Source organism: Bombina bombina, chromosome 1, assembly GCF_027579735.1.
Source record: "Bombina bombina isolate aBomBom1 chromosome 1, aBomBom1.pri, whole genome shotgun sequence".
Lineage (NCBI taxonomy): Eukaryota > Metazoa > Chordata > Amphibia > Anura > Bombinatoridae > Bombina > Bombina bombina.
This window is the reverse complement of record NC_069499.1, coordinates 1,263,472,206-1,263,489,450: the sequence shown is the minus strand read 5'-3', so window position 1 is coordinate 1,263,489,450 and position 17,245 is coordinate 1,263,472,206. Positions and strand designations below refer to the sequence as shown.

General features: G+C 40.4%; 1 protein-coding gene across 1 annotated transcript in view; it reads left to right on the top strand.

Moving 5' to 3' along the window:
- The first annotated feature begins 1,874 nt into the window (after positions 1–1,874).
- Positions 1,875–17,245, top strand: part of IRF8 (interferon regulatory factor 8) — a 655,970-nt gene continuing 640,599 nt past the window's right edge. The window contains exons 1-2 of the mRNA XM_053700919.1: positions 1,875–2,011; positions 3,874–3,989. Coding sequence (XP_053556894.1) covers positions 3,972–3,989 — 18 coding nt within the window. The 5' untranslated portion in view covers positions 1,875–2,011; positions 3,874–3,971. The remainder of the gene's footprint in view (positions 2,012–3,873; positions 3,990–17,245) is intronic.

Here is a 17,245-nt window from a genome sequence, read left to right as displayed (position 1 = left end):
TACATAAAAAAGAACATACCCTTCTAAACCTAAAATACTTTACCAACTAAGGCGTTATCTCTTGAGAAATTGGGTCATAAAGTTCTCTCAAATCCACTATGGTTGATTCAGTAATAGAAGTTCTGCTGAAGTGCTACAGCCAAATCAAACAATCTATAGTACAGAAGTAAATGGATTTGCTAAACTCTCAAACTGAATTTGCAACTGCTGTTGCCACATTTTCTTTAGGAATTGGGGTAGCAAAAAATGCCCAATATTTGACTACTGTATAAATGTTGCAAATCCACCCAAGGGAAGTTTTTCCAACCATACATCTTGATTGAGGACCACATATGCTATAACCTGTCCCTCGTTGTTAAATTGTACTATTGAGGATGCAAATAAACCGTTTACCCCCAGTTTGCTAGAATTTCCCACCCTGCTCTCTACAGTTTAAACAAACTACTGCAGGTGTGGCAAATTGGTGATAATGTTCTCAGTAGGTTTGTAGTGCCAAGGGGTAAATTGCATGCCAGCAATTTGGTTGCTTTATTGTAATCAAGGAGATGTGTAACAGTTTGTACATCCTATTGTTAGCATTTCTTTTCAGGGAGAAGGGAGGTTAAAACAAAGTAGGAGGACATCCTTTACAAAATACGAAATTTTGATTTGTCTATGTATAATAAGAAACAAATGTGTGGCTTTTTAAACAAAAAAACACACACAAGGTTATTCATTCTTGATAAAGGCCATATTCTACATCTTTAGTCCCAGGTATGGGTTAACAAAGAAAATAAATTGCATTGCAAGAAAAGCTACTTGGTTGCCCACGACAATGGGATGTGAATAATGGAGATATGGGCTATTTTTAGCTTACAAGATGGTTTAACCTAGTGCTTCTAAAATAAAACAAACTAAAGCATTGTACTGCCAATGGCTAGAATATGGTAACAAGACAGTCGGCGAATACATTTTTTAAATTGCTAGTTTAACCTATTGTACTGTGATTAATAATGATATAAAACAAAAAAAACTTGAAATACTAACCTGAATTATGAAAGAAGGAAAAATGTGCTATGGAATGCAGAGAGTGTATTTGCACAGCATATATAGTTTTTGTTGTTTTTTTGGAGAATTCTATTTACAGCTCGGTATACACACAGCTCTTCATTTTTCTTTTTGAAATGTAAGGTTTATGTAGAAGGAATATGCCCATATAAAGTGCAATGTCTGCAGAGCATAATTTGGTCACTATTGAGCCACAGACCTATATGGACCTTAACACATAACATTAAAGGGACACTGAACACAAATTTTTTTCTTTTGTGATTCAGATAGAGCATGCAATTTTAAGCAACTTTCTAATTTACTCCTATTAATTTTTCTTCAATCACTTGCTATCTTTATTTGAAAAAGAAGGCATCTAAGCTGCTTTTTTGGTTTAGTACTCTGGACAGCACTTTTTTATTGGTGGATGCATTTAGCCACCAATCAGCAAGAATAACCCAGGTTATTCACCAAAAATGGTCCGGCATCTAAACTTACATTCTTGCATTTCAAATAAAGATACCAAGAGAATGAAGAACATTTGATAATAGGAGTGAATTAGAAAGTTGCTTAAAATTGCATGCTCTATATGAATCACAAAAGAAAAAAATTGGGTTCAGTGTCCCTTTAATATCACCTAGATATTTTAGGAGCCAGGGATGAGTTACACTATTTTTATTTTAAGGAGTTAGTTTATGCTGTGCAGCTCAAATGTTTTTCTATCCTGATATGTGTATGTGACTTGCGTAAGAGGAGGGGAGAGAGGCTGCCTCAGATTTTGTTCCAGGGAGCAGTAGTTTGTTGCTATGCTCTTGACTCAGTGTCAGCTTGTGGAATCAAAGGTAACAGCTGGTTTTCTCAATTTTGTCAAATGAGATGGGAGTGTGATGGATCTGGAAGCAAAATCTGATGCCTGAATATTAATTTCTGCAGAGTCCTGGCAGGTTGGCCATAGGGATTGTGACTTCCATCTTAAGTATAGCAGGTACACACTCTGCCTCTATTTCCTCCCATACTGTCCCTTCCATTGTTTCTCTTCACTCTTACCCAATTCCCTGAATGTCTTTAATCGGAGACCCCTTTTTCCCCATAGTCTTCCTCCTGGTCTGTCCCTTGCTAAACATAAAATGCCACTCCCAACACTCACCAGCGTGTCTCTCATATTATGGAACTTAATCCCCTCCCTTACTAACCATCCTCACATTGTCTAAAATATGTTTCTACTGCTGATTAGTTTAGCATTTATCCATTTTCCTCCCTCATTTTACCCATATGACCTCAGCTGTTTCTTTTACCATACTTTTTAAAGGCTCTTTGTCAGTTTTACAGTTTAAGTTATAGAGAGTGTGCTGGGATTCTATGTTCATTCATTCCTCTAGCAACCCCCAAACCTCACAGATGCCACCTGCCTGAAATTTGCAATACTGTTTCTGTATTTGCAATATATTCTATAAATAAGGGAAGGTCAACAAAATAAAATGTCCCAAACATAATATCAAATAAGAAGCACATGCAAATACAATATACTGTATTTGTATAGTTTAACCATTCACCTTTTTTATCTCTAAAGAAGGTATCTAGTGAGATAAGTGAAGCTATTACATCAATAATCATATCTAGAGGGTGACGTGAAGAAAAGTGACGCTGCTCCCTAAAGTGTGTTGCACATTTTTGGTAGAGTGGGGAAACTTAAAGTGAAGGTCCATTTTGATTAATTAGTGCCCAGTTTTTAATAAACCTATAAAAAACAAGGGCACTTTAATTCATCAAAATTGACATTTCACTGTTTACTTCAAAAACGTACCTTTTAATTCTTGCAACAGCTCCAGCGATTTCCCCCCGGCTGTCGGAAGCCTCTGCAGACGTCAGAAATGACGAATCAGGCTTCCTCCAATCACAGCTCCCCCCCGGGGGGAATCTTGGCCTGATGCAACGCTGTGATTGGAGGAAGCCAGATTCGTCATCTGGACCCAAGAAGACTGCTTGCAATGGGCGGAGGAAGTGCTGGAGCGGCTGCCAGGATTAAAAGGTAAGTTTTTGAAGAAAACTGTGAAATGTCAATTTTGATTAATTAAAGTGCCCTTGTTTTTAATAGGTTTATTAAAAACCGGGCAATAATTCATCAAAATGGACCTTCACTTTAAAGAGACATAAAACTCATAATTCAGATAGAACATACCATTTTAAACTTTCCAATTTACTTTAATTATAAAATTTGCTTCATTCTCTTGGTATCCTTTGTTGAAGGAGCAGCAATGCACTACTGAGAGCTAGATGAACAAATCAGGTAAGCCAATGACAAGAGGCATAAATGTGCAGCCACCAATCAGCAGCTAGTTCCCAGCAATGCATTGTTGCTTCTGAGCCTACCTAGGTATTCTTTTTAGCAAAGGACACCAAGGGTTATTTCTTTCAACGTAGTATCTAGTAAAGATGTGCAAATATTCGAGATTTGTTAGCGAAAATAATGTAAAAAATGGCTGTGGTCTGCAGTATTTGGCGTTGGATATTTGTGTGTTGCAGTTTTACTCTAATAAATCCAGTGAATGCTGCAGACCAAGGTCATTTCCCGCATTTGTTTTAATAATGAATGTTTTATATTTGCATATTCCAATCATAAGCTATTTATAAGGTCATCTTACCCACATTTGAAAGAGGAGTCTAATTTATATACTTATTAAATTTGTACAGTGCTGCCCCTATAATTGTATCACTCTAGGTCAATAGTTCAATGACCTTTAATTTGAAATAAGACAACTTCTTATTTTAGGTAAGTGCCCATTTTCAATCTTTACATAAATTTCGTGTTTCTTGGTGGTCTGATTTCTGCATTCTTATTTTTCACAGACAAATATGGATTTTTTCCTTGTCCTTCACATTTATAACTGTAAACATGGTATTTGACAAGTTAGAAAACCATTTGTCCTTTTCAAACCAACCAGAAAATGAAGGAACCACCAAAGGTACATGAAAGTCAAAAACTTTCATAATTCAGATAGAGCATGCGATTTTCAAATTTACTTTGGTTATCAAATTGTGCTCAGTATTTTTTGTACTGTATCTACACTTTTTTAGACACCAGCTCCTACTGAGCATGTGCAAGAATTCACAGTGTATACATACGTAAATGAGTCTACTAGGCTCCGTTTATATGATAGATTGGGCAGGGAAATGTCCCACGGCTTAACTCATTAAAGTGATGGTAAATTAAAGGGACAGTCAAATCCAAAAATAACTTTCATGATTCAAATAGGGCAAGCAATTTTAAAAAAACTTTCCAATTTAATTTTATCACAAATTTTGCTTTGTTTTCTTGGTATTCTTAGTTGAAAACTAAACCTAGGAGGTTCATATGCTAATTTTTTTAGACCTTGAAGGCCGCCTCTAATATAAATGCATTTTGACAGTTTTTCACCACTAGAGAGCATTAGTTCATGGGTTTCATATAGATAACATTGTGCTCATGCACGTGAATTTACCGAGGAGTGAGCACTGATTGGCTAAAATGCAAGTCTGTCAAAAGAACTGAAATAAGGGGGCAGTCTGCAGAGGCTTAGATACAAGGTAATTACAGAGGTAAAACTTCTATTATTATAACTATGTTTGTTATGCAAAACTGGGGAATGGATAATTAAAGGCACATGAAACCCAAAATTTTTCTTTCATGATTCAGATAGAGAATACAATTTTAAACAACTTTCCAATCTACTTCTATTATTTAATTTGCTTCCTTCTCTTGTTATCCTTTGCTGAACTGTTTATTTAGGCAAGCTCAGGAGCAGCACAGAACCTAGGTTCTAGCTGTTGATTGGTGGCTGCATATATATACTGATTGTCATTGGCTCACCCATGAGTTCAGTTAGAAACCATTAGTGCATTGCTGCTCCTTCAACAAATGATACAAAGAAAATGAAACAAATTAGAAAGTTGTTTAAAATTGTATTCTCTATCTGAATCATAAAAGAAAAAAATTTAAGTTTCATGTGCCTTTAAGGGATTATCTTTTAAAACAACAAAAATTCTGTTGTTGACTATCCCTTTAAACATAAAATACAATCCTAGTAATCTATATTACTTTTCATACCTTCATTCAACGTTTTTATTTTGAGATTTGCAACAGCATTTCTTTAGCTCCGTTATTATTAACAAATAGGCAACATAGCCATATGGCTTTTTTTTTTTTTTAAAGAATTGCTGTATGGTTAGATAGCCTATTGGTTTAGGTGAAAACGTCACTGTGGGCAGCTGGAGGGGGCTATAGAAATAATAATAACGGAGCTAAAGTATTGCTTTAGTACATCTGAAAATAAACATGATGAATGAAGTATAAAAAATAATTTAGATTAAAAATAGGATTGTTGTTAATGTTTAATTTACCATCACTTTAATTCCCCAATATTGTCAGCCTGGCTGGATTATAACATTTTATTGTATTTAAAGATCCTTTAATTGAAAATGATATTAATTTTTCCAGTTAAGGTGATATCGGGCCAAATGATCTAAGGCTCTCCCCTCTGCTAAGATTATCTAAGAAGTCTCCTCATTACTTAGCGGTTCCTCAAATCATTTTAGAAAGTCAAAATTTAGCTTGACAGCTGTTTATCTCCCTATGCTGAGTTCTGTATGTGAAGGAGAGGCACCTATTATGCATACATTAAAATATAATGTTCAAAAAGTTTTGATTAATTTCTCTCTATGCTGGAAAGTTTTTTTTATCATTAGGCCTATAGTGAGAAACTCTGAAACACACAGGACATACATTTTTTTTTAAAATGTCTTCAAAATTCTCTCCAGAACTGGATGAGAAAATCAGTAATAACCACATGTGCTCAGCTGTCAGTCCCCAGCACATGACCAGAAATAAATTGTCACTACTTTATTTCATCCACTTCCTATTGCACCATTATGTTCCTTTAAGTGCTACACATACCCCCTAACCTGCATGGGAGGGGGGACTGAATTATAGGCTTTTATTGCCCAGCTATAATCAGACCTTTTTTCTCCTGTAAAATTTGCATTGGGGTTGAGGTTCAGATGAGGGCTACCAACAATACAACTGTTTGTGTCGCCAGAAATAAAAAAAAGAGCCACATTTAAAATCCATGTTTTTTTCGCATAGACTATCCCCAGCCAACACTTACAAATGAGCTCTGCTCACCTACATAGATACATTGTGTGAAACCCTCAGCCTACATATTTGTATACATTTCTGCAGATTTTTGTTATACATGTGTAACTATTTCCTGTACACAGAGGAACTGTACAGGCACACACTGCTGAGAAACCCTGTCAGTTCCTACTGTACAGGCACACACTGCTGAGAAACCCTGTCAGTACCTATTGTACAGGCACACACTGCTGAGAAACCCTGTCAGTACCTATTGTACAGGCACACACTGCTGAGAAACCCTGTCAGTACCTATTGTACAGGCACACACTGCTGGGAACCCCTGTCAGTACCTATTGTACAAGCACACACTGCTTAGAAACCCTGTCAGTACCTATTGTACAGGCACACACTGCTGGGAAACCCTGTCAGTACCCATTGTACAGGCACACACTGCTGAGAAACCCTGTCAGTTCCTACTGTACAGACACACACTGCTGAGAAACCCTGTCAGTACCTATTGTACAGGCACACACTGCTGAGAAACCCTGTCAGTACCTATTGTACAGGCACACACTGCTGAGAAACCCTGTCAGTACCTATTGTACAGGCACACACTGCTGAGAAACCCTGTCAGTACCTATTGTACAGGCACACACTGCTGAGAAACCCTGTCAGTACCTATTGTACAGGCACACACTGCTGAGAAACCCTGTCAGTACCTATTGTACAGGCACCCACTGCTGAGAAACCCTGTCAGTACCTATTGTACAGGCACCCACTGCTGAGAAACCCTGTCAGTACCTATTGTACAGGCACCCACTGCTGAGAAACCCTGTCAGTACCTATTGTACAGGCACCCACTGCTGAGAAACCCTGTCAGTACCTATTGTACAGGCACACACTGATGAGAAACCCTGTCAGTACCTATTGTACAGGCACACACTGATGAGAAACCCTGTCAGTACCTATTGTACAGGCACACACTGCTAAGAGAACTTGCCAGTACCTACTGTACAGACACACACTGCTGAGAGACCCTGCCAGTACCAACTCTTTTAAAGACTGTGTGTGTGCATGGTATTGGCTGTTCTGTAATAGCTGTGTGCACTCTGTGTGTGTGACTGTACCATTAAGTGTGAGTGTGGCGTGAGCTGTCCTTTTAAGACTTTATTGGGAGTGCTTTAAAGCAGTGCACATTGTGTGCTGGTGTGTTTGTGTGTCAGTGAGTGTGGGGTAAGCTGTGTGTGTTTGTGTATGGTGTGATCTGTCCCTTTAAGGCTGTGTGTTTGTGTGCCTGTACAATTATGTCTGAGTGTGTCTTATGTGAGTTGTCTCTTTAAAGGGACAGGAAACCCCAACATTTTCTTTCATGATTTGGATAGAACATACAATTTTAAACAACTTTCCAGTTTACTTCTATTATCAAATTTGCTTCATTATATTGTTATCCTTTGCTGAAGGAACATCATTGCACTACTGGCAGCTAGCTAAACACGTCTAGTTAGCCAGTCACAAGAGACAAATGTGTGCAGGCACCAATCAGCAGCTAACTCTAACAAGTATAGGATATGTGTGTATTCTTTTTAAACAAGGGATACAAAGAGAAATAGCATATTTGAAAATAGAAGTAAATTCTTTTAAGGCTGTGTGTTTTGGGTGTTTGTGTGAGCTTGTACCATCGAGACTGTGTACAAGTGGTATAAGTTGTCCCTTTAACAGCTCTGTGTGTCAGCGAGCGTGCACACCTGTCCCTTTAAGACTGTGTGGGCTGTTTGTTTCTGACTCTTTATAACTTTGTGAGTGTGCAAGGTTCTGTGTGTGCACATACTGTGATCTGTCCCATAAAGACTGTGCATGTGGTATAAGTTGTCTCTTTAGAGGCTAGGTGCATTGAGTTGTGTTGCGCCGGTCCCTTTAACACTGTTTGTGCCTTTAAGTCTGTGTACATTGTGCTTGTCCCTTTAAGATTTTGAGAGCATGCAAGCTTGTGCGCGAGCATACTGTGACCTTTTAAGACTGTGTGTGTGGTGTGAGTTGTACATGCATTTTGTGTGTGTGGACGCCCGTCCCTTTAAGAATGAGCATTCATTTAAGGGTTGTGCATTGTCATTGTTTGTGACAGTCCTTTTAAGACTTTTTAGAGTGTGCAAGGTTGTGTGTGTGGTGTGAGTTGTTCCTTTAAAGGCTGTGTGCGTTGTGTGTTAGCAAGGACACCATTAGCTTTCGCGGGGCCTGGGCAAGACAAATTAGCGGGACACACAGTCAACGCTCTTATTCCCCTCCCTTTGTATGCCCTGCCCCCTGTATGGCCCACCACTGTCCCAACATTCAGTGTTACCTATATAAGAATAACAGTATATATTACAACTCCTGATACCATAAACACTTCTTTATAAACTAAATTACAGGCTATACATTGCACCTTCTCATACCCTCACCCCTGAAAGTGCGGGCCCAGCAAAGTGCGGGGCCCTGGGCTGGTGTCCCTCTCACCCTGCCCAAAGGGCAGGCCTGTGTGTGAGCCTGTCTCTTTAACACTTTGGGAACATGCAAGGTTGTGTGTGCATACTGTGATCTGTCCCTTTAAGATTGTGTGTATGTGGTGTGAGTTGTCCCTTTAAAGCAGGGATAGGCACAGACAAAGGCTGTGGCGGACATTTTCCAAAGTACAGACCTTAGTGAAGCACACCAAGGTGAAATTTGAAATTAAAAACATTATTTTATAGTGCTTGGTGTTATTATACTGATGCAGATACCACTGACCCTATAACCAGCCCTCCTCTGGCTATACCCATGTGCCAGTGTCACTACTGTGTCATTATATAGCGCTGGATGTTATTATACTGATGCAGATACCACTGACCCTATGACCAGCCCTTGTCTGTCTATACACATGTGCCAGTGTCACTACTGTATCTTTGTATAGAGCTGGGTGTTATTATACAGATATACATCCAGTATTTCACTCAGGCTTTATTTATTCCATAACTTATCACCCAATATCGCTAGCAGTCTCTTGACAAGCCATTAACTTTATTCACACTACATATTTTTTTTATTCCTATTATTTATTCAGAAAGATATACTAAGGTTGTGGCGGACACTGCAAGGACTAGTCAAGGACACCAGTGTCCGTCTACGGACACCTTGCCTATCCCTGCTTTAAAGGCTGTGGGGAGGGGTGCATGTCTGTCCCTTTAAGACTGCCAGTGTGCAGTGAATTGTACATGTATTATGTATATGACCACCTGTCAGTCCCTAAGACTGAGCATCATTTTAAGGCTGTGTACATTAGATGCATGCCAGGTTGTATGTATCCATACAGTGATCCTTCTTTAAGACTGTGCGTGTGATGTGAGTTGTTCCTTTAAAGGCAGTGTGGGTTGTGTGTGCTTGTCCCTTTAAGACTGTGCATGCGTTTGGTGAGTTGTATAGTTAAGGCTGTGCTGTGTGAACATTAGTCTCTCTCAGCATTATGTGCCTGTACAGTAGGTACTAGCAGGATCTCTCAGCAGTGTGTGCCTGTACAGTAGGTACTAGCAGGATCTCTCAGCAGTGTGTGCCTGTACAGTAGGTACTAGCAGGGTCTCTCAGCAGTGTGTGCCTGTACAGTAGGTACTGGCGGGGTCTCTCAGCAGTGTGTGCCTGTACAGTAGGTACTGGCAGGGTCTCTCAGCAGTGTGTGCCTGTACAGTAGGTACTGGCAGGGTCTCTCAGCAGTGTGTGCCTGTACAGTAGGTACTAGCAGGATCTCTCAGCAGTGTGTGCCTGTACAGTAGGTACTGGCAGGGTCTCTCAGCAGTGTGTGCCTGTACAGTAGGTACTGGCGGGGTCTCTCAGCAGTGTGTGCCTGTACAATAGGTACTGGCGGGGTCTCTCAGCAGTGTGTGCCTGTACAGTTGGTACTGGTAGGGTCACTAAGCAGTGTGTTCCTGTACAGTTAGTACTAGTAGGGTCACTCAGCAGTGTGTGCCTGTACAGTAGGTACTAGCAGGGTCTCTCAGCAGTGTGTGCCTGTACAGTAGGTATTGGCGGGTCTCTCAGCAGTGTGTGCCTGTAGAGTAGGTACTGGCGGGTCTCTCAGCAGTGTGTGCCTGTACAGTAGGTACTAGCAGGGTCTCTCAGCAGTGTGTGCCTGTACAGTAGGTACTGGCGGGGTCACTCAGCAGTGTATGCCTATACAGTAGGTACTAGCAGGGTCTCTCAGCAGTGTGTCCCTGTACAGTAGATACTAGTAAAGTTGCTCAGCAGTGTGTGCCTGTACAGTAGGTACTAGCGGGGTCTCTCAGCAGTGTGTGCCTGTACAGTAGATACTAGCGGGGTCTCTCAGCAGTGTGTGCCTGTACAGTAGGTACTAGTGGGGTCACTCAGCAGTGTGTACCTGTACAGTAGGTACTAGCAGGGTCTCTCAGCAGTGTGTACCTGTACAGTAGGTACTAGCAGGGTCTCTCAGCACTATGTGTCTTTACAGTAGGTACTAGCAGGGTCTCTCAGCAGTGTGTGCCTGTACAGTAGTTACTGGCGGGGTCTCTCAGCAGTGTGTGCCTGTACAGTAGTTACTGGCGGGGTCTCTCAGCAGTGTGTGCCTGTACAGTAGTTACTGGCGGGGTCTCTCAGCAGTGTGTGCCTGTACAGTAGGTACTAGCAGGGTCTCTCAGCAGTGTGTGCCTGTACAGTAGGTACTTGCAGGGTCTCTCAGCAGTGTGTGCCTGTACAGTAGGTACTGGCAGGGTCTCTCAGTAGTGTGTGCCTGTACAGTAGGTACTGGCAGGGTTTCTCAGCAGTGTGTGCCTGTACAGTAGGTACTGGCAGGGTCTCTCAGCAGTGTGTACCTGTACAGTAGGTACTGGCAGGGTCTCTCAGCAGTGTGTACCTGTACAGTAGGTACTGGCAGGGTTTCTCAGCAGTGTGTGCCTGTACAGTAGGTACTGGCGTGGTCTCTCAGCAGTGTGTAACTGTACAATAGGTACTGGCGGGGTCTCTCAGCAGTGTGTGCCTGTACAGTAGGTACTGGCAGGGTCTCTCAGCAGTGTGTGCCTGTACAATAGGTACTGGCGGGGTCTCTCAGCAGTGTGTGCCTGTACAGTCGGTACTGGTAGGGTCTCTCAGCAGTGTGTGCCTGTACAGTAGGTACTGGCAGGGTCACTCAGCAGGGTGTGCCTGTACAGTAGGTACTGGCAGGGTCTCTCAGCAGTGTGTGCCTGTACAGTAGGTACTGGCAGGGTCTCTCAGCAGTGTGTGCCTGTACAGTAGGTACTGGCAGGGTCTCTCAGCAGTGTGTGCCTGTACAGTTGGTACTAGCAGTGTCTCTCAGCAGTGTGTGCCTGTACAGTAGGTACTGGCAGGGTCGCTCAGCAGGGTGTGCCTGTACAGTAGGTACTGGCAGGGTCTCTCAGCAGTGTGTGCCTGTACAGTAGGTACTGGTGGGGTCTCTCAGCAGTGTGTGCCTGTACAGTAGGTACTGGCAGGGTCGCTCAGCAGGGTGTGCCTGTACAGTAGGTACTGGCAGGGCCTCTCAGCAGTGTGTGCCTGTACAGTAGGTACTGGCAGAGTCTCTCAGCAGTGTGTGCCTGTACAGTAGGTACTGTGAATAAAAAAAAATATGCACAAGCACCAAGGTAATCCCCACCTGTGGGTATGCAACAAACCGTTTGCAGGTGTGCCAGCTATTAGACCTGCACCATGGTCCAAGATATACAGTTCAAAGTAGTAATATAGCCGCACCCCACCAACTGTATTTAAAACATTATTGCTTTATTGTGCCAATTAAAACAGACAACGTTTCGGACCCATGTCCTTATTCATGTCTAACATAAAACATTAAAATCAAACCTTAAATAGGCTAAAGCTCCGCCTTTCACACCTGTTTTCACCTGTGTTAACCTTTAGTTATCCTTTCCTGAACTCAATGCCATCTAGTGGCCAATTTCTGAATTTTTCAAAATACATTCAAGGTGACCTTCAACAAAGGATATATAAAGAAGTTAGTCAAATACATTTCTCTATATCTTTGCATTTTTAACATCAAGTTCTTGAACAAAAGACATGTTGTTGTTCGGTGTATAGTTATTAATATTAACTGGCATATACTCAAATTTTCAAAAAACATTCAAGGTGACCTTCATCAAAGGATATATAGAGAAGTTAGTCAAATAAATTTCTCTGTATCTTTGCATTTTTAACATCCAACCCTTGAACAAAAGACACCTGTTTTCACCTGTGTTAACCTTTAGTTATCCTTTCCTGAACTCAATGCAATCTAGTGGCCAATTTCTGAATTTATTTTAAATACATTCAAGGTGACCTTCAACAAAGGATATATAAAGAAGTTAGTCAAATACATTTCTCTATATCTTTGCATTTTTAACATCAAGTTCTTGAACAAAAGACATTTTGTTGTTAGGTGTATAGTTATTAATATTAACTGGCATATACTCAAATTTTCAAAATACATTCAAGGTGACCTTCAACAAAGGATATATAGAGAAGTTATTCAAATAAATGTATTTGCATTTTTAACATCCAATCCTTGAACAAAAGACATTTTGTTGTTAAATGTATAGTTATTAATATTCACTGGCATATACTCCAATCCATTTCCCTGTTCATTCCATTAGGGGTCATAGTCCCTAACTCATGAATCCAGTACAATTCCCTGTACTTTAACATCTTTGTTCTATTCCCACCCCTCCTAGGTATTTTTTTTTTTTAAATCTTTTTATTAAAGAAGCACAGGTACAATTAAACAGATGCATATACTGACATGTATAGTTACAACGACATTACAATTGATATTATGGGATGAGCATAGCATGTTGAGTATCAATACAAAGTCATTAGTGTTACCGTTGCTATCATCAATTGCCATGGGAAACTGCAATTTCTTTTCATAGAGCATAGCACACATGTATTTTACAAGTTTAAAATCATAGCCATGCTATAACATGGAATACTCCCTGCCATGAGAGTTATAGCAAAATTAGTTAATCATCACATATTGCACCTGCACCTCTTAGTTTTATAATATTATTAACACAAACTAAAACTAAAAACACAACACATAAAACAATAAAATAAACATCTAATCTGTACAAGTAAAACTAAACAAAAACAAGATATAGCCCAGTTAGGTTCATGAAGTATGTGGACTGCTGACTTAATAGAAGAGAATCCCCAGTTAGATATGTGTGAGAAATATCAGTACATAAATTACTCAACCTTAACTGACAAATAAATTATACTGTCAGGCAAATATCTACTAATAAACATCAATTTAGAGACGGACTGTGCAAATGACCAGATATGGAAAGCGTGGCTGCCTTAGTATTGCATGTATGGTTTCTTGGTGAATATGAGTGGAATATGCATATGCCTAGGTTACTTAATATTATTGAATGTGTCTGGCTATAATTTGAATCAGGAGCTTGTATGCGTGTTGAGACCTCAGGTTGCATAGACTTTTTAATACTCAAGGATATAACTAATAAAAATAGTGTTAACACTGATCCTATTGTTAGTTGTCAGAATCTAGTGCCCAGCAAAGTACTACTAATAGGCAGCATCTCATTACCTGACAGATTAAATAAACAACATAGAGGCAGAGAGATTCGGCATATACCACTAGGAAGGTTGATATACATAACAGTCAATTAGTTCAGTAGTTGCCCCAAAATGTTTTCAGCCTCTGTGCACTATGGTGATTTACTATGCTTTCTAGCAGATATAGTGAGCTTAGTATTTTAAGCATAAAGGGAGCTGTGTATAAGTTAAAATAAAAAATAAATAAAAAACTTAATAGGAAGTTTGAGGCAAACGTAAACTATATAGCCTAACAATAAAATGAACGTTAGAGGGATAACAATTTGTGTCATCATAACTTAGTCCAGAACAGCTAACCAGAATAGTGCCGTTGTCAGTGACGTGCAGTGAGGTCAGAGGCTGGTGAGGCACTAGATATGATACGCCGGAGAAACACATGTACAGAGGGCCGCAAGTACCCCCAACAGGGCAGGTTTAAATGATAGCTGAACCAGTGCACAGGTGACATAATCAGGTGATGGGTGAGAGCAAGTTAGTAACCACTGAGTTACTGATCAGCTGATTACTTCACCTGTGCACTGATTCAGCTATAATGAAAACATGGCCTGTTGGGGGTACCTGAGGACCATTGTTGAGAAACACTGCACTAAAGCACCAGCTCATCGGAAATGTATTGATTACCTGGAGAATAAAGAACACATACTCTGCTCACTGACACACACACACACTCTGCTCATATACACACTCACACAATTCTGTGGCACAGTGCCAGTTACTAAGCAATTAGAATGATGCACAATCTCTTCTCTACTCACTACTGTATTGTAAAAATAGAAATAATTTACCATACAAGTTTTACACAAAGGACAAGTTATCAATACTGCCAACACAGCTGCTGCAATATGGTGTTCAAGAAACGCACGTGCACATCCCACTTAGGTATGCTCTTCAACAAAGGACACCAAAGGATACCAAAATAATGAAGTATATAATAATAAAAGTAAAATAGAAAGTTTTCTTTCTTTTTTGTGTGCAATTTCTATCTGAATGATGGAAATGTAATTATGACTTTCATGTTCCTTTCATAAACTAATTTGATTTGCTGACATGGGGCCAGTTACAGTTGATGCTAATTCTCAAAATATAAATATCTAGAAAAGTCTATTAAAATAGCATGCTCTACCTCAATCATGAAAGTTTAATTGTAAATGTCTCCCTTTGACTATGTGTTTAACCAGTTACTTTACAGTGGCATTTTTCTAAAAACATGTAACAACTGCAATAATTACATATATTTTTTAAATGACTCATTATCTCCTTTTTATTAATATAAACTTGTATAAAAGCAGCACATATTAAAAACACAATGCAACAGCTTTCAATTGATTTGTGAATAACAGCAGTCTTTAAATAAATGGAGACACAGAGAAAAATAAAAAGAGATACTGCATCCTCTGACTGAACAGACATAACATATATGGAGTTTGTACCTAATTAAATCAAATAACCATGAAAAATGGAGGCTTAGCAATATTCAATGTCAAAAACTTTAATTTAAATAATGTGGACACTGCACACTTAACTTCAAACTCTGAGTTTTAAATTATGAATTTAAATTTGAATTGACCCTTTGACTTCCTGTCAGTATTGGGTTATGCTCACTTACTGCCCCCCCCCCCCTGTTAATGAGCTGTATCTGAACACAATTTGTGAATCACAAGAAATGTAGAATACTACTTTACTTGCTAGGAGGCATCAAGAGGGGTGCCTCCTATTAGTCCCAATTTTTGCTGCTAATATATTGACAGAACACAGGTGGCACTGCAGCACAGCTTTTCCTTTGACCCATGTACTGCAATGGAGAGAAGCGTTCCTGTACCTGCCTCTCCATAGCATTATATGGTGGAAAATATTTTTTTGCAGACTTTTTTTTTTGTTTTAATTAAAATTTAATTAAGCTTTGGACACATATGGCAGGGTAGGCACTGCCTCCCCTGCCTCCTATGAGTGCACGTCCCTGGCCGTTGTGGCTTTGAATATATCTTTAGTCAGCCGATGCCCATTTTCCAACCAGTCATCTGTGTATTGTCCTCTGCATGGGGGCTAGAGCTGTAAGAAGCTGCAAACTGTTCTGTTGCCGATGTGCTGACCATCCGGACTGCTAGTATCTCTATTCCTCGAGATAATATGTTGCCATGTAGGAGCTCAGAAAGGTCTGTCATGTCGGGACAGCGGATGGGTGGTTTCTGCAAGCTTGAGCTTCGCTGTTTCTTGTCACCATAAGCCGCTTCCACTGTGACAGTTGTGGCCGCCCCAGAATCGATGAGTATTCCCACAGATGTGTCCTCCACACCGCGTGTACAACAATCTTGTCGATTACCATACATTGGGAGCCGTTGTATGCCTCTGCTTTCATTACTGGAATAGAGGTGCCGTATGCTATCTTCTCTACCTGGGCTTAGATCCATGTCCGCGGCTGTAGCAGACGCCTGCATGGACATAGAAGGATTCAGTAGGCCCCTCCTTGAATCCAAGAGCGGTTCTGTGGCAGATTCTGACAAGCCCTGGCCAGAGGGAATTGCTCTGTTCTCCGATGTTTCTGCCGCTAGTCTGTTCTTTTGGGGAGCGAGTGTCTTGAGGCTGCCGACTGTTTCCTGTGAGTGGTGTGTGGTATTACCAGGCAAAGTTTGTAGGGTAGGGACACGTCCACTAGAAACGAGTTTGCTTAGTCGTGGTGGCCGTTCCTTCATCTTCGCCATTTCACATAGCTCCGTGCAGGATGATAGTAGTCGGGCCAACTTAGGCAAGAACGTAGCCCTTAGTTCAGCAAGAATATAACTGTTGAAATCTGAGTCTTTAGTAATGTGCCTTTCCATTTCTTGAGCTTAATGAAGTGAAATGGAGCTAAATACAACGTGGCGATAAACAGCACGCCAGAATGCCAAATGGCCTTGTTAAGTGCCTTCCAGGGGAGAAGAGATGAGGTTACTTCTATCTGCTTGGGATTCCCGGACAGCTTATCTGTCAAGGGAGATGCAGATGGCATAGGAGTGATGGCAGTATAGCAGGTATTAGAAGATGATTTCTTCAGAGCTACACAAGCTCGCAGCCATATTCTAGAGCCGCCCACCGGAAGTCCCCTCCTAGGTATTTTTATATGTTCAAGTACCTGGAATCTGAGCTGATTAATTTGATGTCCAGCCATAATAAAATGGATGGACACAGGAGCATCTAATTTACCTGTCCTGATATTGCTTTTATTATGGTTAATGCGCTACCGTACCTTCTGGGTGGTCTCGCCAACATACCCCAAACCACATGGACACTTAATTAGGTATATCACGAACTTAGAATTACAAGTATAATAATCCTTCAACCTATATTTTTTACCTGTAGAGGGGTGAGTAAAGGTTGGGCCTTTGATGACATTATTGCAATTCTGGCAGTTGAGACATGGAAAACATCCCAAGTTCTTATCCCCAATGTGCCCCTGATTTATATTTCTCTTTGGACCCACATCAGCTTTAACTAATGTGTCTTTAAGGGTTTTACCCCTTCTAAATGCAGTCA